General features: G+C 44.4%; 2 protein-coding genes across 2 annotated transcripts in view; one reads left to right on the top strand and one right to left on the bottom strand.

Annotated features, from left to right (window-relative positions):
* LOC111867726 overlaps positions 1 to 27902 on the bottom strand; it is a gene marked incomplete at its 5' end in the record, with an annotated part of 591832 nt that overhangs the window by 100333 nt on the left and 463597 nt on the right.
* Positions 3 to 25913, top strand: LOC117282575 (serum amyloid P-component-like). The gene is made up of 5 exons (XM_033752794.1): positions 3 to 127; positions 7245 to 7516; positions 10940 to 11045; positions 19261 to 19481; positions 24918 to 25913. Exons 2-5 carry the CDS (start codon positions 7403 to 7405, stop codon positions 25533 to 25535), a joined length of 1059 nt encoding a protein of 352 aa, XP_033608685.1. The 5' UTR covers positions 3 to 127; positions 7245 to 7402; the 3' UTR covers positions 25536 to 25913.

The raw sequence follows: 27902 nt of genomic DNA, 5'->3' as shown, positions 1-27902 counted from the left end.
TTGGCGTCCCCGGTGCGAGGAAAGTCACAAGCACGCGAGAAGTGTTCTTCAGCTGTGTGGGAACCGACAGAGTCACGACCACGAGGCCTACACGTGGTGCACTGGACATGCAGATTACAAATATCAGGTTTGGAGCTTCAACTACAACTTTATGTTTTAACTGTTTGTTACTTAACGACGCCGTCAGTATCGAAATTGCACAGTACGCTGAAAATCAACTGACTTTTTCGGAGGAACACGCCGCCTCCATCTTCATGGTCGACGAATAAGCAGGAAGCAAGCAGCTCTGCTTCACGATACTTTCTTGCTTGGCTTATTCTTCGACCCTGAAGAAAGAGGCGACATATTCCTTCGAAAACGTTGGTTGACTTTCAACGGACTACACAGCGTTATATCCCAGTTCTTTTAAAAGATTGTCTTCTACGATGTGACTCCGTGTAGTCTGATATTTACCGACGGTTCGGAAGAACGTGAGGCCTACTCTACCCCCAAGATGGAAGAAGTTCTTCCGAAACATATATAAATATTTACCGGACTATACGGCGTTACGTACCAGAACTAATTCATTGTCTCAGCCGCACGAACTCAAATATCACAGTGAACTTCACCCGCATTACGTGCGAGGGGGAAGTACTGTCATTCAAATGGAGGTGAACGTAGAAAAGTAAAGCTATCCCTGTAACAGGCCGTGAAGACCCACTGGGTTGTGAGACGTCGAGGCACCAACATTATCTAGACAATCGGCTCATAGATGGCGGTGAGGCTGTCAGCTTTACGCGCCTGCCGCCATTTACCTCCAGGAAAATTGCTGGTACTCATTTCCGTTTGAGGCTGAGTCAATCCCAGGGCCACAATGCGGCTGGATGGATTAAGTAAACTGAAAACAATCCAATGCTCTCATCGGGACTCGAACCCGCGACCTTCCGGCTTGTAGTATAGTCACTCAACCAACTACGCTACTGCGTGCCCCGACGAAAAGCGTAAATTGGAAAAGAAAAATGCATCTACACGTAAAATACCACGAAGCCACATGGAAGTTCATATAGCCACTGCGATCGTGGCCTACTTTAACACATTATTCTGTAACTTCCCCGGAATTATCACAGCAAAGGCTCTCAACAGGCGTGCCAGAGCATCCACCAAATGCATCGCGACGCTCTGAAAAGAACAACCGTATAAAATAAAATATTAAAACTAAATATGAAATTCTGGGAAGAACTAATCGCCTACTGTCCTGTGTTGCCACACGGACAGCACAGAAAACGACACCTTCAACAATTCCTCGTTGGCGCGGGCTTTGCCTAGCAATGATAGAATACACGGACAGACCCACAGACTCTCGTTTGATACGATATGGACCGTATAGAAAACACCTCCAGTTCTTCTATAGTTGCGTGTATTCGTTGCAGCGGGAACGTGTCTACAGAGCCGTTGCCTAGCAACTATAATGGGGATACACGTACCGTCACGTAGACTGGTGGGAGGGGTTTATGAAGTATGCCATAGATATGGGCTCGGGTGTCGTGATATATTACATATCAAGTTTCAGAAAGATTGGGTCAGGCATTCAAAAATTGACGGGGGGGACACAGAAAGCAAGGTGATCTAATAAGTCCTACTTACTTACTCATGGAGCTGAGCCCTTCTTGAGGAGTGGCCAATTTTGCTGCTATTCAAGAATTTCCCAGCATTTTATGGAACCCGAAGATCCATTACCGTGTTCACAAGAGCCCTCCACTCGTCCGTATCCTGAGCCAGATCAATCTAATCCATACCATTCCAGCTTGTCTCTCTAAGATCCATTTTAGTATTATCCACCCACCTACGCCTTGGTTTTCTCAGTGGTCTCTTCACTTCTGGCTTTCCCACCAATATCCTATACGCATTCATTTCCTCCCCCATTCGTGCTACATCCCCTGCCCACCTCATCCTCCTTGACTCTTTCATTCTAATTATACCTGGAGAAGAGTAAAAGTTATGAAGCTCCTCATTATGCAGTTTTCTCCAACCATCTAATAAGCCTGCTTTTATTTTTTTTAAATAAGGAAAGTTGGCTAAGAACTTGTTTACTTTTATTAGAATTTCAAAGCTTCATTTTAATTAAACCGAGTCTCAAAAATAAAACACACATCACAAGCACTGAAAGGCTTCGGACCATTGACTAGAGAACACCGCGAAGGGCATTAATCAAGATGGCTGGCTTTCAGGACGAAAATGGAAACCGGAACCTACAGTACGCAGTCAGCTGGAGATCCTACCACTCCATCGTTAATACTGTCGGTGACAGATCAAAGACAAGAAGACTACGGTTTAACGTCTGCAGTCGAAAGTGAAAAGACGATAAGTCGGCAGCAAACAGCTGTCCTTACTTCAGCCACAATTTAAATTCTGAATTTCATAAACGCGCCATCGTCATGGACTGTTTGAATCAAAATGGCCGCACATTAAAGAATAAATCCAATATTTAAATGTTACATATTAGGTCTTCTCGGATATGACGCAGTGTACTTCGGCATATACTGACGTTTAGAACGAGTTACCCTGAAGATGAAGACAACACGTTCCTCCTACACGTTGGTACATTACGGCATACGCCGGAAGAAGACAAATTCGACTTGCCTCCTCGCAGCCATGAGAACCTCGAACCCGCATGATGAACTATATCAAGCTTAGACTGAAGAGTACAATTTTATGAGATGTCACTCCTTGCAGTCTGGAGGTTCACCGAAGGAATGTGTTCCTCCACCTTCATGGTGCCCAGCAAGCAGACTGCTTTCTTGCTTGGCTTATGTCTATTCTGAAAATGGTGCTGTGCCTCCCGAGACGCCGGGAAACTTCTCATATCCCAGACAACAATAATCTTCATATTCACCACAGTGACAGCCTCAAATCTGATATACTGACTCAAGCTCACAAGACTACACCATACGCAGACAGGAAACGCAATTCAACACCGAACAGGGTTCAGCAGGTGGTGACGCATAAACGTAACGTAATGACCTCAACAAATCTGTGAGTGTCGAGTGTATCGCGTGCACAACTCAAACATTATACACTAGGTACACATACGAGCAGTTATTTCATGAAATAGGTAAATATCCAATGAAACACAAGCCACGCACACATGGGCGGTTCATTCACTTACATTAAGTACAAAACGGTTCACATCAAACTAAACAACTGACTTAAGGTATAGGTAAGGCAAAAAGGTAAAGTTGTCCATGTGCTTAAATAATTAAGCATCACGCCATGAAGACGTATGGGGGAATAGATCTATACATCCATATTTTCTTGACCTCGGCACTAGGTGGTACTTCACGTCCGCGGTACTCATTGGATAGTAGACTGGGTGGACCACTCGTTCATCCAGCCCGCAGCCAGTCGCTATAGACTGAGCTATCCCAGCTCCTTAAAGAACTAGCCGTGATGCCGCGATATTTTGCTTCGGGTACACCCCTTCAGCCTCCTAACTACATTTCAGGCGCGATTCACATGTGTCTATGGGTCCTTCGGTACAAATGCACAACTTCATTCATTCATTCATTGTTGGAGGAGGTGGGTTTCCCCATGCACTTAGAGCAGTTATTGGTCCATTGTGCATCCCCCTTTAATTTCTACTGTCCCCATACCCTACCGTTACTGGTGCCCGTTATCAGCCCCTTTCTGCCAGCGAGGTCGGCCCTCTACTGGTAACTGATAATTAGTCCCTTTCTGTCAGCGAGGTCGATCCTCATCTGGCAGTGGTACCTAATACTTTCCCCACCTACCGGAGGCATTAGAAACTACTTGGGCGGGAAAATTTGCCTAATTTAGCTCAGAGGTCTCCTAGAGACATGGGGTTCTTTTACGTGCAGTAAATCTACGACACGGGACCCATGGCTTAAAGTCCCTCCCGGAGGACTTGTTCCCGAATTTTTTCCGCCCTTAAAAATTCCACGACCTCCGCCGGGTTTGAACCCGCGTACCTTAATGTAACTTAATGTATTTTCAATAAATTTTCAATCCCGACTCTCCAGTGACATGTGCTGACCAAACTGTGTTTTGATCTGACATGGACAATATGGACCACTAAAGCATATAATTGTGAACGGAGAAGTACATGGAGGTAGGCCTAGGGCCACTGGGGCTGTAGTGCCAAGAAAAAAAAGTATATAGTTACTCTTCAAGGCACCTTTCATTAACGGAGATGTATACAGACTTCCATTTATATAAAAGCTGCAACAGAACAACGCTACATACATTTCCTCTTATCGATGAGGTCAGGGTAACGGGAACGTTCTAGACTTGTCTTCTGAAGTTATCCGGCTCGAATCTCAGCCGGGTTACCTGTTATGCGAACTATAGTTTCTCGTGGTTTTCGTCCGGCTCTCCAGGCGAATGCCAGGATAGTGCGGCCTTAAAGAGGGTGATGACCGCTTCTTCAGATGTTTGTATGTATTCATCATGAGGCCTCGCCATAGCTCAAGCGGTTAGTCGCTGGCTTCCCACCGCGGCGGCTCGGGTTCGATCCCAGGTCTGGTCAAGTGGGATTTGTGGTGGACAAGGTGGCACTGGGGCAGGTTTTCTCCGAGTACTTCGGTTCACCTGCCAATCTTCATTCCACCAATTGCTCCACAATCACCCTCACCTATCATCTGGGGCTGGTACAATAGGCCAGAAGTGGCTGTAGTACAAGGGACTTAGTCCCACCCCACTAACAATAAAAAAATGTATTCATAGCTCAACAGTAACCTTCCTATCTCAATCTACAGTACAGAGCATACTCGTAAGTTAAAACAGCGCCGCTAAACAACCAACGTTATCTTTGTAGCGGTTCACAGATACTGAAAGCGGTTTTCATATCAGTCGTTTTGTAACAATTTTGCTTTGTGTTATAGGCGTCAGAAAAATGAAGGTATTTCTTCATTTTTATGCCATTGGAAACAAATACCGGGATAGTACCTGTTATTCAACCATTCCTGCTTCCTTATGCATTCTAATTCATTAATCACCAATTAGTCTAGCATTTGATGCTATCCTATAGGTCCGTAGTCTGAGATACTACCAGAAACATTAAATAAACCATAAATAAAAAACCCTAATAAATTGACAAGTCGTATAACTGCACCTTTAAGTGTGCATATGAAGAATAATGCTTTGTTAATGAAACAGCTTAAGAACACGAGCTTCGTCTCAACTTCTGCTGGTGAAGATTACGTTTGAAACTGGAAGTTACTGAAAACACTCGTAACAAGTTTACGAAGTGTGTTGCTCGCCTGTCAATGAAAGTCGCTGCTCTCCGCTATTTCCATTAGCCTACTGGCCTGTGTCACGATAAATGCAATTTCAAAACGAAAGCGGTCACACGGGTCCAAGGATTGGAAAAATACAATTTACAAACGAAAGCAGACGCACGGGTTCACGGATTGGAAAAATGCAATTTACAAACGAAAGCGGACATACGGGTCCAAGGATTGGAAAAATGCTATTGACAAATAAAAGCAGACACGCGGGTTCACGGATTGGAAATATGCAATTTGCAAATGAAAGCAGACACACGGGTTCACGGATTGGAAAAAATGCAATTTACAAACGAAAGCGGACACACGCTTTTAAGGAGAGATGGAAAAAATGCAATACACAAATAAAACAAAACATATGAGTTTACGGACAGGAAAAATACAATTTACAAATGAAAGCAGATATATGTGTTTACGAACAGACAGGGAAAATTCAATTCACAAATGAAAACAGATACGTGTTTACGGACAGACAGGAAAAATACAGTTTACAAATGAAAGCAGACATGTGTGTTTACGAAGACAGGGAAAATTCAATTCACAAATGAAAGCAGATACGTGTTTACGAACAGACAGGAAAAATACAATTTACAAATGAAAGCAGACATAAGTGTTTACGAACAGACAGGAAAAATACAATTTGGAAATGAAAGCAGACATAAGTGTTTACGACAGGAAAAATGCAATTTACAAATGAAAACAGATATATGTTTCCGACAGGAGAAATGCAATTTACAAATGAAAGCAGACAAGCAGATTTATGAATACATAGGAGAAGTGCAATTTCCTAGTGAAAGTAGACACATGGGTTTACAAATAGTCAGGAATCGGTAAGCAACCGGGGGACAGCAAACTTCCCGCACAACGAAACCGTGCCTCTTGTTGCCCGTAACAAAGTGAACACAGGTTTTAGCGTAGCTCAGAATGACAATAAGAGCCGACATAGCATTCGATTCCCGGCACGGGTAGAAATTCCACACATATGCGTCTAACTGGGTCTGGGGCCGACACAAAACTGCCCCACGGTTATCGGGTGTACTTTGCACAGAAGAAGGTCTGTCTAAGGTTAACTATGGTTCAAAACGGAATTTGAAATTAAATGCAGGACAAAGATGCATAATTTGCCGATCAGAGTGGCTGCACGGTCTAAGGCTCGCTCGAACTCTGGGATTGTCGGTTCGAATCCAAATCCGTAAAAGGAGACGAAGAGAAATATGATGATGGTGATGATTTGTAACTTCCCTTACGACCAGTTTCATGGATTTCATTTCGTGAGACAGAAAAAGATAATTTTAATCGTTCGATGTTTCTAAATCGCGAACCATTGCAGTACTGCATCCGGAATTCGATACGATGACTAATAACAAAGAGACCCAGACGTAACAAACGCGTTTCTGCCGTCATAGAATAATAAAATAACTGGTAGCGGTCGCAGTTTCTTCACAAAAAGAAAAAAAACATTTCTATTACATTTTTGTACAATTTTAGCTTTCATGTTTTAATATTTAGTATCTAATTTTAACATTTATATCTTTAACTTTAAATTTTATTATCTAAACATTTTAAATTTTGACCAAAAGTCTCACTTTATGATTTTATGCATTTAAATAATTTCAAGACATAAGGATCTTGATTTGTAGAATTAGATAAAAATGAACTGCAATTCAATAGCTTAAGCTTGAGCATTGTAAGCCTGATGATGGCCCGGTATAAGGGTCGAAACATATTGCATTTGTAAAAACAAATATTAAAAAATGTTGATACTGTAGTGCCTTCTTTGTTTTTTTAAATACAGAACGAGTTTCTTCTGTTAAAAGCTGAATGTACAACAAGAGCAGGACAACAACCGGCCACTAGTTGCGATAATGTAACAACATAATCGATATTAAAACATCGAGTTTCCTTAAGACTAACTTTAACATCTTCATCCCAACCTCCCAGGCTTGATCGTCTTTATTTTTGCAGGGACTTGGCACGCATCGCGTATCAGCAGACATAAGAGGTCAGCCCAACAGAAGACCAGCGACCGAGAACTGCGTCAGTTCTTGCTGCAAGCAATTATGGAGCAAATTAATAACAACCAATTATTAATTTACATGAAGCTTTCGGACATTATGTAGAAGATGGCGAGAGTCAGCATCCTGTCAGCCGTGCTGCTGATCGCAGTCAGCACGACGGAAGCCCAGCCATCACACAATCTTTACAAAGTTCTACTCACTCAGAAAGGCTATATCCAGGCAAGTTCTGATTTCCAGTTTATACAGTCTTAATTTATCTATAGCAGTGCTTCTTAGCAACCGATCACACTGGCGGCGCGTTCTAAGGCATGAACTGTGTTCGCCTGCTCAAATACTGGAATCGTGGGTTCGAATCCCACTTGAGGCATGGATGTCTGTAAGCGTTTATTCTGTGTTTGTGTTATCCTGTGTGTAGGTAGCGGCCTTGCCCTACCATGTGAAAGATCAAGAAACTGAAAAAGCGGCAAAAGTCCAACAAAGGGCTGTACAGTGATAGATAGATAGTGTTTCTTAGCCTATTCGTCTCAATTTCCTTCTTCCTGTTAAAAAATATAAGCAACTGGCATAATTTCAGTCCCCGTGCGTGCATGTGTGTCCGTTCATGCTTCCCCCTAAGAACCTGCGTTTGAATACTGTGGAAGATTTTGATGAAAAGACTTATTGACCATTTATATGTAATAACTGTAAAGCTGCTGCTGATTTCCACATTACAAATCACTCCACGCTTCCTCCTCAGTCTGCTTTCACTAGTCGTTACTTGGTAACAGCTCCCAACAATGGCTATTCCTCTGCAATGTCTTCGCTAGACGTTTCCTGGTAACGAATCTTAACATAGGAGATTCTACAGCTTCCGTGGTCATGCCGTTTCCAGCTGGTTAACATTCCACATCTGAACTCTCAACTTAAGTACCAGGGTCTAGGTTACTTTATGACTGACGGTTTACCGTCCATCAGTTCGTCTTAGCGACAAGTCCCTTGAAACTCACGACCAGCAATTTCTTTTACTGAAAACTTGCGGCTATGTAACATCTTCTCTGATGAGAGGATGGGTCTGTCGTTTACAATTTCTGCTAGCCCTCGCTAGCGTAGTCATTCTCAAGTCCGAGTCCCGAGGGACTCATCGCCACATTTAAATGTCTTAGATTCGAGACTCCCGTAACCTGGAGGGACAGGTCCTCGCATTTATATCTCCCAGGAACAGGGAGGCTGTTACATCGCGCCACATACCTTTAAGATAACTAATCGGCACGGACCACGCAGAAAACAGATCCCTCTATTGTTTTAGAGGCGTGTTTACGGCACCGTTGCATAGCAATGGCCGCGGCGCGGACAATATAGAAAACACCTTTATTCTATTGTTGCGTGCGTGTATGTTACGGGTGTTACCTAGCAACGGCCGCTGTTTACAGAGTCACTGCTTAGCAACGGGTCTGTACGCCATAGCATGAATAAGATGATTCCGTCCCCCTTCAACTTTGTTGGCACTGCAGGCCAGTATTTTAACATATAAGAATACGGAGGCGTACGGTACTTCAAGCAGGAGATGCCAGCTGTCTTCACAAAACCTGTGATGTCTTCGACTATATCATTTCATTTATAGGCAATAGAAGTAAAGGCATGCTATCCTAAACGGCAACCCGCAGGCCAGGTATTCTCAAAAGTATATTTACTGCCTAGAGAAGCGTGTCTTTTTAAAGACAAGAGCAACGAATGAGAAAGTTTGTAGGTCTGCAGCTGTAAATTGCATCATTTATTTCAGTTCTTACACTCCAACTTATTCCGGTCACTATGTACAGGGGTGGACAAAATAATGGAGACATTAAGAAACTGAATTTTGTGTTGGCTACAATGAAAGAACTTCAGCTTGCAACCCTGAATGTTCTTCCTAGTGTTTACACTCCGTACTGCTCCCGTCAGAGCATTAGTGATTGTGTTGGGTGACAATCGGTGTGATATAATCGGATAATGGGAGATATGTCTCATTTGTAAAGAGGGCAAATCGTTGGTGCGCGTTTAGCTGGACCATCTTTGACAAAAACTGCGATGTCATTAGGCGTATTAAGAGCGACAGTTTCTATGGTTATGTCTGCATACACGAATCATGGGAAGACAACATCAGCGAAGAGGAACAGTGGGCGAAAATCAACACTGACAGAAAGAGATGGTCGTAAACGGAGAACTTCTTCGGTTAATCATAAAATTATTGCAGCATAGGTCACAACAGACCTGAATATTCATCTTGAAAACCTGTTTCCACAAAAACTGTCCGACGTGAGCTTCACAAATCCTACATCCACTCTTCGGTCTGATGAAGTGGATTTGTGGTGGACAAAGTGGCCCTGGGGCACGTTTTCTCCGAGTACTTCGGTTTCCCCTGCCAATCTTCATTCCACCAATTGCTCCACAATCACACTCACCTGTCATCTGGGGCTGGTACAGTAGGCCAGAAGTGGCCGCAGTACAAGGGACTTCATCCCACTCCACTAGCAATAAAAAATCCAACATCCATGGTAGGGCTGCAACTGCTAAACCTCTGATTACTGAAAGTAATGCTCAGATGGGTAAACGATGTTGTCACGACCATAAAACCTGGACATCAGATAACAGCGGGCCCGGAATAGCGTAGTGGGTTGAGGCATTATGCTACAAGCCGGAACGTCGTGCGTTCGAATCCCGATGAGGTGGATATTTTTCAATTTACCTTATCCTTCCAGCCGCACTATGGCCCTGGGGTCGACTCAGCTTCTAACAGAAATGAGTATCAGGATTCTTCCTGGGGGTAAAGGAAGGCCGGCGCGTAAGGCTGACAACCTTATCGCCATCTGTGAGCCGATTGTCTACAGAAAATGTGGGAGCCTCGACGTCTCACAACCCTATGGGCCTTCACGGCCTGTTACAGGGATAGCTTTAACTTTCACCTTTTATCACATAACCAGACAACTGAAAATGCGAGATATGATCAGGAGAGTCGTACTTCACACTGTTCCCTACATCAGGAAGAGTTTACACTTGGAGAATTCCTCGGAATGCCTGGTTCCAACAGTGAAACATAGGAGAGATTCTGTGATGGTTTGGACAGCAATGTCGTGGTACAGTATTCTGTTGGTCCCCTTTATTGCCCTAATGGCCGAATTACTGCAAGGGCGTAAGTGGACAGGTTGGGTAATCAGGTACATCCCATGACCAGACGTTATTTCTGAGTAACGATGACCCCATTCACACAGCTAGGACTGTTCAGTCGTGGTTTGAAGAGCATCAAAGCGAACTTCAACATTTTCCATGGCCTGCACAATTACCAGACTGGAACATCACTGAACCCTCTGGTCAGTTTTGTAAACTAGAGTGTGTAACAGATTCCCATCTCCAACACCTCTAAAGCAATTTGACGATGTTCTTCAAGAGGAATGATATAAAATTCCACTAGAGGCTGTTCAACACTTGTATGAGTCCATTCCAAGAAGGAGTGGTGCTGTACTGAAGGTAGAAGTTGGTCCAGCACCACATTAATAAAGAAATGTGTTCAGTATCTGTAACGTTTCCATTATTGTTCAACCCGCTGTACGTTACAAAGTTATTTGCTATTCTGGGCGAGTTGTTCCTCTGCACTGCATGTTTACACCGATCCACGACTCTACATTTCAGTTCCTGCGGTACCAGGTTGAGATTCCAGAGCTTCACGACTTCACCTTCTGCATCTGGGTGAAGAGCAGTAACTTCAGCAACCCGCATCCTCTCTTCTCCTATTCCAGTAAGTGTGTTATATCACTTGGGCGTTTTCTCTTTCTATAAGCGTGATGCTGCGTGATGTACTACTCCAATATACCTGAGATGCACACCCAGTAACAGTAGACAAATAGACACCTACAAAATTTGCATGCTAACCTCATGGAGTCACTGTTCAAGAAATGTATAACTTCTACCTCTTCGTATTAAAATCTTCTCAAGTTATATGCCTGTCAATTTTGAGTTATAAACCAGCGTTTCGGAGATCTCCTCTGTCTCCATCATCAAGCCGATACTGTGAATGACCATACGTCGCTGATACGCCAGTCCGTAAATTCGATGTCTCTTTCTGTTGCCGCACTATGCAGTAAGAGAGCGGAGTCAGACTGTGCGGTCACCACCCAACACTAATCTATCACAATGTCACTTAACCTGGTGCCCGCAAAGATTTTAGCATATTAACTCGTCGCGAAAGCTTAAAAATCTTGCATTATACTTCGTCGGATTTGATGAATGTCAACCGGTCAGATTATTTGAAGCCAAGATGATGAAAAGGAACAGATGCTGGGAGGAGCGGTAGTGGCCACTTCTGAGACATCTCTGGAAGGGCTGAGAGAGAGAGACAAACATCAGTCACGATAACAAGACTGAAATTTGGTACCTGCCGACGAACTGCCTACTCGGTGCTGTATGACACGTGAGAATAATTACGAAAGTTGGAATGAAAAAGCGCTGATCATATTCTATTTAAACATTGATATGACCCCGGGATTCCAGAGGAAAACCTCATTCAAGGTTGTGAGTTTTCTGATCAATATCCCAACCGGACACTTTTCGAGTGGATAAAATCTGACAGCACATGCACGCCTTACAATGCTCGGGTGTCGTGTCATTCCGTCTCCGGGATAAAAATTTACTGAGGTTCTAACAAAAATGTCATCAAATAGACTTTAGGCCAAAATTCACTAACCCCAAAAATCACACTACATGAAAATTCACAGGTATTCTAAGGTATTTATCTAAATGTACTAACAACTTTGGGAAAGGCATGAAATATCTTCGCCAGTTCAAACATTAGGATCGTGGGTTCGAACCCCACTCGAGCCATGGATGTCTGTCTGCGTATCTTCTGTGTTTGTGTTGTTCTGTGTGTAGGTGGCGGCCTCACAACAGGGCTGATTCCCCGTCCAAGGAATCCTACGAACTGTCTAAAAGATAAATTATGATGGCTAACAGGCCAGCTGGCCTGACAGGAATGGCAGGAGAAGAAGAAGAAGACTCTAGAAGTATTTAGCCGAGAACTGTAGCCACTAATGACGTTAATATATTACGTTACCCCACGTTTGTCGCATTACAGAGTGTTTTTGTCTCGTTAATGGCCCAGTTCTCTTACTTTAAGGTGTCATTAGGCCAGGTCGAGAGGGAAGGAAGTCGATTATGGCGGGGAGGAAGCAAGACAATGAGCTCCAATGTCGAAACGGAGGGAGAGAGAACGGCTGCATTAGCTCTTGATCTACTGGCAAACAGTTAATTACCACGAAAGATTCGGGGTTCTCGCGGCAGTCACTAAGAGGGATACTACTTCTACGCCGTGTAGTTTGTGTACCGACGTTTCGGAGGAATATACTACCTCTATCTTCAGGGTCGAAGAGTAACCGAAGCAAATAGCAAGTTCATGGCCGCACCATAGCTCAAGCGGTTAGTCGCTGGCTTCCCATCGCGGCGGCCCTGGTTCGATCAAATGGGATTTGTGGTGGACAAAGTGGCGCTGAAGCAGGTTTTCTCCGAGTACTTCGGTTTCCCCAGCCAATCTTCATTCCACCAATTGCTCCACAATCACACTCACCTATCATCTGGGGCTGGTACAATAGGCCAGAAGTGGCCGCAGTACAAGGGACTTAGTCCCACCCCACTAGCAATAAAAAAAAATAGCAAGTCCGAAGTGTGGCTAAACATACACCAGACTACACGGTGTAATATCCCAGAAGATATTACCATTAGCAGCACGACGCAAGACTTGTTACTGCTACGCCAGTGAACAGATGACCTATCACTGCCTCCTTGTTCGCCTAATACAGACACGCAACAGTCGATGTTTCTCTACTGGCACCGAATTCTTCGCACGGTACTTCCCCTCTTTCGTATGCAGTTACCAGAAAACTGATCAGCCACACCACTTGAACAGCCAGGTTCCTGACTCTATCAGATCACATTTCCAGCACAGACAAGAACTCGGGCTTCCACGAAATAAAAGGACAACATTGAAATCGATTGTATGAAAATACGTAAACAAAACGTGTCTGTACGAATCGAGGGTCTCACAGCGGTGGTTATGACGAGTTATATCAAGATGGCGGGGGCACGCGGTGTCGTAGGTGGTTGAGGCACTACGCTACAAGCCGAAAGGTCGCGGGTTCAGGTCCCGATTAGGTCATTGGATTTTTTCAATTGACCTAATCCTCCCAGCCACATTATGGCCCTGGGGTCGACTCAGCCTCTAACAGAAATGAGTACCAGATTCTTGGGGGTAAAGGACGGCCGGCGCGTAGGACTGACAACCTTGCCGCCATCTATGAGCCGATTGTATAGAAAATGTGGGAATGTCCACATCTCACAACCATATGGGCCTCCACAGCCTGTTACAGGGATATTTTTACTTTTTTAGTTTTTATAACTTCAAGATGGAGGCAACACGTTCCTCCAAAACGTCGGTTGACATTCAACGGACTACAAGCGTAGTTGATAAAACTCTTCAAAACGTATTTGTGTGCGATAATAATGGGATATCTGCCAAAATGTGTTTTAAATTCACGCTATAGATTTTCAGACACATCTCGTGCTGAATACATTAATTAATGTAACACCGAGCAAAGAACAGTCTGCATTTTGTCTTGCGGTGTGGATATCTAAAACTTTCGAACATGCACTGTCCCACAATCTTCCACTCACACACATGCGCCCACACATAGAACATGTTCTTCCTTTTAGAAGTAATTTATCATCACGAAACTTGAAGGGAACCCCGGTGTCATGTCCGCTAAGGCCAGAGTTCAGTAAACTTGACGATAAAGAACGTCTCTATCGTTTAATTCTGGGTCTGTGAAAGAGGAAAAGGCACACAAAGCGGTGGCGGGGAACAATAGTTTCTCCGTAGTAACTGACCTGAATAACAATTGTTAACCGTTACTGCTTAAAAGCAGTCGAAACAGGAACATCTTTAATTGTTCTTTTCGTATTTTATTTCAATTCCGAGTGTTTATAACAAACGTGGAAATGTTATGTAAATACAATCTGCGTATTTTTGCCACGCCTACCTCAATTACTTTGATGTTCACTTTTTACTTAATTCGCTTAGTGGGGGTTGGAGTCCAGCTGGGTCCACTCGGCACGGCGGTCACTGAATGGCCTATTGTACCTGCCCCGGGTGATTATGATGATGGAGAATTTGGTGGAATGAAGATTGGCAGGGGAAACCGAAGTATTCGGAGAAAACCCGTCCCAGGACCACTTTGTCCATCGCAAATCGCACTTGACCAGACCCGGGATCGAACCCGGGTCGCCGCGGTGGGAAGCCAGCGACTAACTGCTTGATGTTCACTTACTGCAGATGCACCCTCGGCTGCAGAAACTGGTCACAGCAGACGGCAAAGTGTAGAGATTTTGAAACTGTTTTCTTTCGTAACTGGAAACGTTTCAAATAAAAAAAAAAGTACATCTGAGATTCCCATATCAGGGACCATGGTGGTCGATACTGAAAATGGAGGCAAAGCGTTCCTCCGAAAGATTCGTAAACATCTATCAGACTATACGGCGTTACATCCCACACGATATCAGGTGAATCTCAACGCGATATATGAATTTTAAGTATTCTACGAATTGTTCGTACGCCTACAACGATTCTTTTTTTTTTTACGTTTGATTTAAGATTCACGTAAAGTAGGGGTCATATTGGACCAATATAAAAGAAAATTATATTCGTTCAAAACTGTGCAGATTCCCAATACTAAGTTTGATCGTAATCCATCTAACAGTTACAGAGATAAAACAATCGAACGAACTGACACAGTTTCAAGGCCGCGCCATAGCTCAAGAGGTTAGTCGCTGGCTTGCCACCGCGGCGGCCCGGGTTCGATCCCGGGTCTAGTCAAGTGGGATTTGTGGTGGACAAACTGGCGCTGAGGCAGGTTTCCTCCGAGTACTTCGGTTTCCCCTGCCAATCTTCATTCCACCAATTGCTCCACAATCACCCTCACCTATCATCTTGGGCTGGTACAATAGGCCAGAAGTGGCCGCAGTACAAGGGACTTAGTCCCACCTCACTAGCAATAAAAAAATTACCAAATTATGTCTCAATTGGAAGTTATGATTTCCGTCGCTGGAAGGTCTGCTGAACGGCAAATCATCTTCTATTCAATGTACGTGTAGACATAACACGCCCGTCTGTTACAAAGTTCGATTAAAAAAAACATTATTTCTATGAAATATTACCGCTCGATTCGGCAGTCAAACCCACGACCTCTCGCCTTCTAGCACGGGTGTACCAGTGCTGGGACATGATCGATTCATCGGAGCATGTACATAGACTGATTGACTGCTGGATTATTTAACGATGCGCTTCGAAACGCCGAGGTTACACAGCTATGAATGAAACGAGAATACGATAATGAATAGTGATGAGGTAAGCAATCACCTTAGTACTCGTCTGGGGAAACTGAGGAAAACAAAGAAAAACCGTAAATGAAAACAACCAACAGTCCTACCAACATTCAAGCCAAGTACTGCTACAATACGAATCTAATGTTACGGCTACTCCATCATGCACGGAGGGTCTCTAGCCCAAATTTGGGCGTTGCCCTACCTCCATGAAACTCTCCGTTTCACTTCGGTTTACTAGATCTTAGACACTCGGCAGGACTCCTTGGGCGGGTGATCAGCTCGTTGCAAGGCCTCTACCTGTACACAAACACACAAAAACGCGCACACACAAACACTGAACAACCATGCCATGAGTGGGATTGGAAGCCATGATCCCGGCTTCCGAGCGAGCGAACAGATTGTATGCCTTAGACCGCTCAGGTACCCTGACGGGCGGGAAAATGATTACACGCGGTAAAATGGAAGGAAAGCGGCCGTTGCCTACGTCAGGATGAAATCCCACTATTCGCTTAGGGCTATAGAAAACCCCAAGATCTTGAATCAAGAAAAGCAGCGTCCAGTCGCTTGGTGAGATTTCAAGATTTCAAGGCGGAGGTAACTAAGATCATTGCCTTCTGTAACGCGAAGTTGTGTAATATCGTAATTCAATGCCGACGTTTCGAAGGAACATGCTGCCGTCTTCTAATCAATATGAGCGTAGCATGTTCATCGCAAACGTCGAAGGCGGCCTCCCAGACTACAAGACGCCACATCACAGACAATAACCTTCATTTCTCACTGGAGTTTCCAAGTGTCATCAAAACCTTCATCTCGGTCAACTGATTCCATTCATGACCGTATCTAAAGAAATGGATAAAAAGCTTCTGAGTACACAAAGAAACAGAAAGTTGGCGCAGATATGCCGTCGCTTTTGGGCCCACGCAACGTCGTGTAGTGATCGGAGTGACAGGCGTTCAGCTGTCCCTGCTCCTGGAGGGTAACGACGGATAATGACGATGACTTAAAAGGCCTCACTGTCTTCCACTGGCCTTAAATCGATAACGCTCTTCCTGCCGAAAAATTTCTCAACTCGGTACTTTGCTGTTCACTATGGCCACTCATTTTGTTGCTAAGACGTACAGGATCCAGTGGAGGGTTCTTGTGAGCGCTGTAATGAACCTTCGGGTTCAATAAAATTCTGAGACGTTCTTGAGTTGCTGCACAATTGGCGGCGTCTCAAGAAGGGCTCAGCTCCATGAGTGAGTGAGATGTACAGGTTATTTAACGATCAACTGCGAAATTTATGTAAAGTGAGATGAGAAAACGCCGTATCTCACAGACAGCGAAGGCAAATATTCGTACAATTTTTAGCCTACTAGCCCGATGTAGGTTTATGCGATCTCCATGCTGTTTGTGTGCCTCTGTATCCCCTTTATCAACTTCTGAATACATGAATCGATCTACACGAAACTTAGTACATACACCATGACAACCGAGCCCATCTCACGGCGCACTTCATAAATCCCTCCAATCAGTCTGTGTATGTTTATCCCTCCTATCACTGGGTTAAGTTTATTCCGCTTTCAGTGCTAGGCAACGGCTCTGTAAACATGTTCCCGCGGCAACAAATGCAAGCAATAGAAGAACTGTTGCAAGCGTTACTTTCTATGCTGTCGGTGTTTATCAAAGGATAGTCTGTAGGTCTGTGTATTCCCTTATCGCTGCTAGGTAAAGACGTTCCCGCGGCAATGAAGTATTGTTGGAGGCGTCGTTTGTATGCGGCCCGTGTCCTACCAAACGAAAATATGCGATTAGTTCTTCCTAGGACAACTCGTTACTGAGGGAAGAATCTCATCACAGCCAGCCCCTAGAGTCGTGATTCACGCACCAACCTAAGGATTAAAAAGGTAAAGTAAAGCTATCCCTGTAACACGCCGTGGGGGCCCATAGGGTTGTGAGACGTCGAGGTTCCCACATTTTCTACACAGTCAGCCCACAGATGGCGGTGAGGTTGTCAGCCTTATACGCAGCCCGCCCTGGTACTCGTTTCTGTTGGACGGTGAGTCTACCCCAAGGCCATAGTGCGGCTGGAAGGATAAGGTCAATTGAAAAATCCAATGACCTCATCGTCAATCGAACCCGCGACCTTCCGGCTTGTAGCAAAGTGCGTCAACCAACTACGCTAGACAAAAATTATCCTACGGCCTAAGCACCAATCAAGAGGGTCCAAATTTACAATTGTGCCCCCCCCCACCCAGGTCAGTCTAAATGTGGAGACCCCTACCAGTAACAAATAATGTAGATTATGACAGTTCTTATTATTTCTTGCAACAACTAGAAATATAAACTAACTTTACGTGAACTGAGAGAAGCAGATGTCTCAACAAAATCTGTAAATTACATTTCTGTTTTGAGAATGTCCCGGGGCGAACAACCACGTCGCTTCCCCTTAAGTCTGCCCTGATACTAAGTTCCTTTGCGTCTAACTCGCAATAGTGGGTCCTGGTTCAAATTCCGGCAGGCGACAGGACATTCGGACCGATATATTCGAGTACTCCATTCCCTTGTCAAATTTCTCTGCCTACTCGTTCAATCATTTCATGACGCATTCCAAGTTACATAACCCAGGCAGCTGACGCAGCGACTCTTCTCTGTGACCACCAACCGTTCCGCTCACAAGTCGACTTTTATAGGGATAGGCTTTGAATAGGGGGTGGATGAGTGGGGGATGCGTAATAATTTGGGCAGTATAGCACAGTACGTTCAACCATCGAGGAAACCGGGGAGCAGCGTGGGTCGGATTATTATTATTACTTGGTGGGGTGGGACTGAGTCCACTTTGTACTGCGGCCACTTGTGGCCTATTGTACCAGCCCCAGATGATAGGTGAGGGTGGTTATGGAGCAATTGGTGGAATGAAGATTGGCAGGGGAAACCGAAGTACTCGGAGAAAATCTGCCCCAGCCCCACTTTGTCCACCACAAATCCCACTTGACCATACCCGGGATCGAACCCGGGCCGCCGCGGTGGGAAGCCAGCGACTAACCGCTTGAGCTACGGCGCGTTCTGCGTGGGTCGGATACAACATTTCTCACAGAATTATGCTTAACTTCCGATAGCGGAATGAGTCATCAGTGATGATAGACGCGCGCACTCTTGCTAGCGTAGAGCAGATGTATCGTTTCTCCGCGACTACTGTGCCCTTCCCCGCTAGCGAGAGTGCAGTCGTGTCGCTCATTCCCTCGCGTCAGTTTCTGTACATGCACACATTTATAGGGATACTGTAAAAAGATAACACAAACTTACCGTGCTTTATAACAAGTGCTGGAAGTGGCCCCCTTCTGCTTGCAAACATGCCTCGCATAGCATAAATAAATTTTGCGACACTTTCTGAAGTTGGTCCACGGCAATTGAACTAATTAGAGGGGTCAGGTAAAGATCAGGCATGGTCACTGGTCGGATATAGGGGCTGTCGCCGAATAGGATGTTGCACTACAATAAATTGGCGTAAACATTAATTCTTTCCACACAAACATGGCCTTTGAATGTAAGAGGTCTTTAGAACAAGTTTCCCTGTATAACCAAGCGCACTACTGTGTTTGCAGAAGATGAAACGGAGCGCCTTCTGCGGTTGTGGCTAGAGCCACCTTTACCCGGCCGACGGGCTCACGTCAAGTTCGAGGTACTGAAGCAAGATGTCATGAGTGCCCCCATAGATATAGCCCTGGAACACTGGTACCACTTCTGTCAGTCTTGGAGCAACACTGCGGGCCAGTGGGCGCTCTACATCAATGGCAAATTGGCAGCTACTGGCGAGGACTGGCAGGTAACTATACTCCATTCGACATATCTACGGAGTGAATGTAAACATGGCAGCTACTGAGGATGACTGACGGGTTATTACTTCTCTCTCTCTCTGACTTTGCAGCCCTTGGGACCTTGGCCGCTTGTTCATTTTCTTAATCCTATACACAGTCTGTAGGACTCCTTGAACAGGATATCAGCCCGTCGTAAGGCTGCTACCTATACACAGAATAAACGCACAGACATCCATGCCTCGAGTAGGATTCGAACCCACGACCCAAGTTTTCGAGCGGGCGATGACGGTTCATACATTAGACCGCCCGGCCACTGTGTTCGGCGGCAGGTAACTAGTCCGGCAACCTAGTTCCAGAATCTAGTAACTTTCGTTGTTACCGTCGTAAAGACATCAAATCTCAGTCTCCTTAAGTTATGCAACTCGTCGGAAACCCTGTCACAAGAGATACTCCCAGTACATCTCATTATGTCTTAAGTTATTTGTAGACTCCGGTTCAGTTGAACATATTAAATATATTTGCAAGAAGTTTCGTGAGAAAATAAAAATTTGGAAGAAGAAAAACGTGGTTTACGTGAAGGTTCATCCCACAACTTTCCTTTATGTACTGTGCAAAACCACGAAAAATACATCGACACGAATATCCGACAGCGCAGCCGTGATTCGAACCGGGTACATCCAGAACATGAGTCCACAATGTTAAGGTTACACCAACTTGCTCGTTATATCTGGTGTGGAAAAAGAAACACTCCATTCCATTAGATCTAACCATCGGTTACAACTGATGTGGAAGAAATGGCACTACCGTGTTCTAGCCACAGCAGTTCTTGAAGTGTGCACTTCTGATTCTGAGCAGAAAATCGAATATCACAAGTTCAGCCCCCTCCATCAATCAACCTGGCAATCAACCTACAAATGAAGGCATGAAGAGCAGACACAGCTGTGCTCGATCGCAACACAAATCCAAATCATTAAAGTTAGTTTAAAAACGCCCAACAAACCCGAATCACACATCTGCTTCATCAATAACTTCTTCCTTATGTCCTACTCCTCAAGCCGAGATAGCGCAGTCTAGCTACTGGCTGGAGGACGGAGGAGTCGGAGTTCCAGTTCGAGTCCCGATGGGGCAAAGTGTTTCACTTCTCCATGTCGTCCAGACCGGCTCTGGGGTCCACCCTACCTCCTATACAATGGGTACAGGGGGGGGGCTCTTTCCTCGGGGGTAAAACGACCGGGACGTGAAGCTGACTACTCACCTCCAACTAGTGTCGAGGACAAGAAAGTGTGAATCTTAACATCCACTCCCCATACACCTTCATGGCGTAGTGTTTAATGAGTTAAGCATAGGGATTACTTACCTCTTACCTTGTTCTATGCCACCAACTGTCATGGCGGCATTTTGTGTACTTTCGAGTGAGCTAAGAACAGAGCTTTAACAAACAAACGCGTTCGTATAGCCTACACACATTTAACAACCACGCCAATGCATTGGAAACAGCACTTTAAAGAAAACGTAGCGATCATAAAACATTCATCTGAGATTTTTTTTTTGTATTTTACTTTAAAAGGTAAAAAAAGGCAAAGCTGTCCCTGTGCTTAATTAATGAAGCACTACGCCACGAAGGCGTATGTGAGCGGATGTATAGATCCACGTTTTCTTAACCTCGGCACTAGCTGGAGGTGTGCTCAGCTTCACGTCCCGGCCGTTTTACCCCCGGTACCCACTGTATAGGAGGCTGGTTTGGCCCCAGAGCCGGTCTGGACAACATGGAGAAGTGAAAATTCTTGATCCTACCGGGACTCGAACTGCGACCCCTCCGTCGTCCAGTCCGTAGACAGTCGCTATACCGACTGCGCTATCCCGGCTCCCTGTAGCTTACCTTACGATGCTACAAATTTCTCGGACATACAGCGTCGAGTGGCAAGATAATTGGTCAGAAAGACACAAACACAAATAAAGACACCGTCGTGATTTCACAAGTCCAGCTGTTCTCTTCCATAAGGAAGAAAATAGGCTAAAACGCTTCAAATATATAAATAAAAACAAGCAGGCAAACAAACAAACGCCGTGGCTTTAGTCCGCAAGCAAACTATACCGACCGAGCGAGCGCCGCTTGTCGGCGAAGTTAGTGCCAGCAGAATTCTAAATTGTAACCGCAGTGTTCGAGAGGCCTAACACATCCTACTGGAGTACCTTACATTTTAAAACACGCCAAATTTTGTAACTCATATGATACGCGTTGGATGCAAAAAAACACCCATTATTTTGTGCCCCTGTGCGCTGTCCTCACGTTACAACTGTAGGTTTTCTAGATGCAACAAAGGTTCTCCGCCCAGAACCGTCTGCAGCAGACATAATGAGCAGAATGAACAGTGAAACTCAATTTGCAAACAAATACAAATGCAATTACAAAACAGAGCTCCTGTGACATCTGAATTGGTAACTGAATCTGCGTTATTAGTTTTCTGACAAGGACACAAACACCTCAGGGAGTGCTCACGTCACTATTCAGACAACTGAATCCTCTGGTAGCCTACAAGAAGCGGTCCGCGTGAGGCGAAGAAGTTTCTGAATTTCGAGCTCGAAAAATGATTAGCTGTCGTGTTTCGACTATGGATTCCTTAGAATTTTGAATCCTTTCAGGACGCGTGCTACTCAGGAAGTCTGTGTGGATACATACGATTTGGAATGGAGTTAAGACTTCCTGTTGGATGTACATAATCTGTATGAAAGATTATCAACTCCGTTCAGTGTGATTGATAAATGTTTTTCTCTTTTTAACCTTTCATCAATGACATGTTGAGGACGGAGCCACTATCTTCAGAAGGACGTATCAATACATGCGGAAAATATTACTATAATGTAATTGATCATTATCAATACATACAGACAATACTATTACAATTACACACACCGACATCAATATATCAGAAACCTACTTTTATTTTTACAAAATAAGGGAAGCTAGAAATACTAGACAGAATGTCAGCATAACAACTGATCATTTGGAGGCGGAAACACAGCAACCTCCCGAAATGCTGTGTATATCAAACTAAGTCAGATAGGGGACAATGGCAAGAGCAAGACGCCCTACTGATAATCACTTCAACTACTACCAAAAGGGTGGATTTGGGGTTTCCACAGCGGTGGCTACAAACAAGTTCCATCTTCTGGGATACGTCGCCGTGAAGTCCGGTGAAAGTCAACCAGTGTTTCGGAGGAACATTCCATCCCCAACCTCAGATGGGAAGAATCAGTCAAGCAAGAAACCAGCATGAAGAAGGCAGCAAGATTCCTCTAAACCTCAGCTGATTTTCACCGGACTACACTCATACACCAAAAGACAGAACTTCTTGTTGTCAAAAAACCTTTAAAAGGCAAAGTCCCTGTGCTTCATTAATTAAACACTATGTCATAAAGACAGATGAGGGAGTGGAGGTATGAATCCACCATTCTTGACCTCGGCACTAGATGGAGGTGAGTGTTTTCCTACACGCCCCAGCCGTTTTACCTCCGCGGAAAGAGCCCCACGTACCCACTCGATAGAAAGGTAGGTGGGCCCCAAAGTCGGTGAAAAGTCCAGCCCGTCGCTATACTGATTGAGCTATCCCGACTCGTGAGATGAATGGTTCACAGGTCATTTAATGACTTATCAGTAACTTTTTATTCAGTGTCGAACTGAATAAAGGAATTGTGTACAGCGAGAGGAAGCGGTTACCCTCGCAGTTCATACGTAACTGCTCTTTTAGCATTCGTCTTGAATAAATATGGAAAACCACGAAAAAATGAGTACAAATGGTACTGGGGGAGGGGGGGGTAGATTAATGCCGGGTATCTCCCGCGTTACTCGATTCACCAACCTTTTCGGTGGATGAGGGGCATCGAGAGAACAGACAAAATGAAGCAGATGTCCAAAAATTTATTTCCATATATGTAGGACTTCATTCGTGTGCAGCAGTTCCAGTCTTCTCGCAGAATTAAAATCAGAGCACTCTGTATAAGTATCTGCCTTGGATGACTTCTCTTGTCATAATGTGAAGAGGAACCGTGACACGACTGCTCCATTTACTAGTACAATGTACAATAGTCCCCCCCCCCAATTACTGTAACTGTTTCACACAAAAGTTACGGAACTTAATGAGACAAATATTTCACAACATTTTGGGAGCACAGAGCTGCAATAAGCCGCTTCCGTCATTTCATAAGAAATTGTAGCGCTGTATATTTGTACTCCACAGGGATCATTCGAACCAATTTACCAATATGTCGGAGAAGCTCAGTCAATGAAGTGACTGGCTGTGTTCAACCACGGATGTTCAATTCCCGGTAGGGAGAGAAATTTATGTCTTCGCCATCGCACTTAAACCAGCTTTGTGACCCGAAAATGTCTCTACCCAATGAGTACTTGGAGCTCTTTCCTGGGGGGGGGGTTTAAAGCGACCATGAAGGTAACCGTTCCCTGTCATCTGTCGCCATGACCAACAATTCGTGTAAATTTTCTACCCCCCAAGTCTCTATGGTGTAAAACTAAAGCAGTTAGATGGCTTTTATTGCTATATTTTCTACCACCAATCATCACCATATGAATGCCTTGGAAGCAATTCCATGTACCTACAATTAAATTCCATGCCATTAGTAAGAAATAGTGGCTATGCGAACTTCTAAGATGAGGGCGCCGTGACCGTCAACTGGTAATACTGAGCATGTCTTTTTTTTTATGTCCCCTTACTCCCACTTTGGAGCATAGGGCTGATTTCTCAGTTTCACTGATCATTCTACAGACGGCAGGACTCCTTGGACGGGTGATCAGCTCATCACAAGGCCTCTACCTAAACACAGGACAACACAAACAGAGAATAAACGCACACACACACACACACACACCAAACATCCATGCCTTTGTGCGGTATTGGAACCCACGATCCCGACTTCTGAGAGAGCGAAGACAGTACATGCCTTCTGTTGTTGCAGCACAACACACAACAGGAGCGAATACAACACCACCAACTCATACACACATGCGTATCGTGGGGACTTACGTATTAACAACATAAGCAACAACGGAAGACAGCAGTTTCCTCGCTCAATAATTTAAACACCTGATGATGAGCACACTGGTCGAAACATGTAGTGATAAACTGTTAAAATGAATAACTTTAAATAAATTTTATAAAATATAATGTTGCATGTGAGATTTAAAAACTAATCGACACCATTAAACTTTCGTTTCGGACCATATTCTGGTACACTGGCATACGGTTACATGGCGATCACGTAATTCTTCGCCGCGCCGTCTGATGGGGAAAACTGGTATAAAGGGCGTTTAGGTGCAAGAAATTTGGCACTGTGGTACGCCACACACCTGTCATATCGTGTGCTGAAGATCGGATATATGGTGATACCGCGAATGTATTAATAGACATTCTGTTCTCCAACACTTACAGACGACGGGCTTGGTGATCCCTGGGGGAGGCGACGTCGTGGTGGGGCAGGAATATACAGACTTCGACAAGGGACTCGACGATGGCATCGAGGGGGAAGTGTTCGGGTTCAACCTGCTAACATCGGAGCCGACATCCAGCCATGGATCTCGGGGTGTGTCCTCGCTCCCGGCCTATGACAACGCCCTGGTTCTTCCTCGAAATCATTACGTGATCAACAGTGCAGAAGAGTCCAGTTGGTTGTCACCCATCCCCCGCCAGCAATCAAGGGTGACGTTGAGAGTGCTTTCTAGTGACAAGAAACTGATCCGGTGGCCCGAAGAGACAAAACGTTCCGAGAAAGTGCTGAGAGGCGATCCCGGTACATCTCGAGTCCGTTGGCCAAGCGATCACAGAAACAGCCGTCGTGCTCCGCCTGTGAGGAACCGAGAAACGCGAGACGCGAGTGTGGTAGCGAACCCAGGGCTGGAACTGGTGAGAAAGAGCTACCGGCAGTGCGTCGAGATGAGAGGCTCACCAGTGGACCAGAGCCGCCTGCTGATAGCGTGGGCCAGCACACCGGTCAGGGTGTTTGGCGGGGCGGTCATCAAGAGCGCCAAGCCGGTGTGCGGAGACTTCTAGCCATTTGCAGTGCTGAATCAATTGTTACCTCCATTACGCGTCTCACTCTACATAGCAGGGGCACTATCCACTGTTCCCACTACTGTGACAGCACGCTCTCGGCAGGCCGGGTTCGATTCACGCAAGAGAAGCTATTCCTTTCTTCGCTCCCCAACACCCACAGAGGCTTTGGAGTTTACCCAACCGCCAATTCGAAGGACAACAGGGTCTCCTTGCTAGGGAGCAAAGCCGCCGGAGCTCGAAGCTGGCTACTCAATCAATATGGCATTTAGGTCTAAAATGCGCAAAGAATTAGTGCCACGCCCCCTTCACACGTTCATGTCTTGCTGCTTATGTGCATCAGCAACTTGCCAGTTATTATTTACTATCATTATTAGTTATTATTATAGTTATTGTCGTCAGAATGGAATTGAACTTAATAAAAAAAATACAAATTTCATGTAGGTTTCCTATGAGGCCACTCATTTCCCCCAAAATGAAGTCAGAATACATGATGAATGAAGAATATCTGCTGCTACATTTGTTCATACAGTTTCATTTTTATGTTTAAAGTATCGCACAATGTATTCGCAATCACAATGTGTATTTCCACATACACAGATGCAGCATGTCCACTTTAATGTACATTTGCAGACTAAATTAACTACACAGATCAATATTAACTCCATCATTATTATGAATAAGCGTTAACGAACAAGTTGAAACCCCAAATTACTTGAACGTACAAAACACTTCTAACGCCAGGAACTAGAATGGCATTTGTTACTGTATTCAAAACTTCGTAAATTCGATAATGAATATACTTTGCATGGTAATGTGCCGTTCAGTCTATCCAGTTTTATACACCTACTATACTTGAGCCGTCCAAACAATTCTTACTAGAGCGGGATAAAGATTTGCCAGGAGGGGAGGCACTGCTCCCCTACTCTACCATCCTAGCCAGCCCGCTGGAGCATCGCCAGGCGTAACACTAGAAAACGAGTAATCCAACAATTTCTGTAGGAGAGTGGGGGAGAGCAGAAAGGGGCAGCAGACGGAGTGGGGAAGGCTCAGAAAGAATTCTTTGCCCGGCTCCACTGTAGTTCAGAAGTTATTATGGACGCACACGTGGACATGCAGTAACAGAAGCAGGCTAAATGAATAATCGTTCCATAACGAATCACTTCTCGTTTACACGTAGGAGCGGAGATGAAAATCGCGGGTTGCGAGCCGTAGGTTCTATATCACTCGTCAAAAGCAAAATATATTATATTAAATAGAAACTGTGGTTCAGTCCACTGTAATAGGGTCATCATTTCTAGCACGTTCAATCCCTCCCACCCATTTGCTCACATAAGAGTTAGTGATCACAAATATCATACTATATGATTTCACTCACCACCGGACTATATTAGCCCACCTTCAATCTATTTTCAGATACTTATGTAACGGACTAAAACAACGCCTACTCCCAAGATACAAAATACAAAACGACCCTTTACTCTACGAGAAATCACCACGAGTATTCGACTTACAAGATAATTCCAATGTAATTCAATTAATTAGTAATTAACAGTTAATTTGAACATTTTATAGATATTTGAATAACAATGTTTTTACGTTTTAACCCTTAAGACGTAATTTACAATACCAAATTAGTAATATGAGACTCATACAAAATGGTTTTAACGTTACTTATATCAATACAAGTACTAACACGGACCCATATTCGGACACAATCCAACAACGAGAGATGTATCAAGAAAACTGCTTGATGATGATCCAGCTAGACCGAAACATGCAGCAAATACAGAATAATAAACAAATGTTAGTGCAGTGATATTGGTTTATTTACTTGCAGACTGTTGTGCTGACGGCCACAGAATAACACCACTTAGTGATACACAACGGGAAGCGTACAATAAAGATGTACGTAGGCGCCTGTCGTCAAATTTCTAGTCACAGGCTTATGACACGTACCTATTATATACGTACCTGATGATGTCATTAAATCTTTCTTAATTACTTAATCCGTTCCTATTATACCTTTACGGTGTCGAGGTTGTGTTTTTCATTTTGGTCATTTTACAAACGGTAGGACTCCTTGGATGGGGGATCAGCTTTCGCAAGGCCTCTACTTAAACACAGGACAACACATACACAGAATAAACACACACACCAACATCCATGTCTTGTTTGGGATTCGAACCTACGATCCCGGCTTCCCNTAACTTTTAACAAATTCTATTTTAACCAAACTTGTAAATAAACTAATTATAATAATTTAGAAATATTTTAATATACTCAGGTACATCGCTGTAATTGTAAAAGGATGAGTTTTTATATTCATGGCATTCTAATGATATTGTATGCATGTATTGATACTGA

This window comes from Cryptotermes secundus, unplaced genomic scaffold (assembly GCF_002891405.2).
Source record: "Cryptotermes secundus unplaced genomic scaffold, Csec_1.0 scaffold80, whole genome shotgun sequence".
Lineage (NCBI taxonomy): Eukaryota > Metazoa > Arthropoda > Insecta > Blattodea > Kalotermitidae > Cryptotermes > Cryptotermes secundus.
The sequence above is the reverse complement of the archived record's forward strand: the minus strand, read 5'-3'. Positions and strand labels throughout refer to the sequence as shown.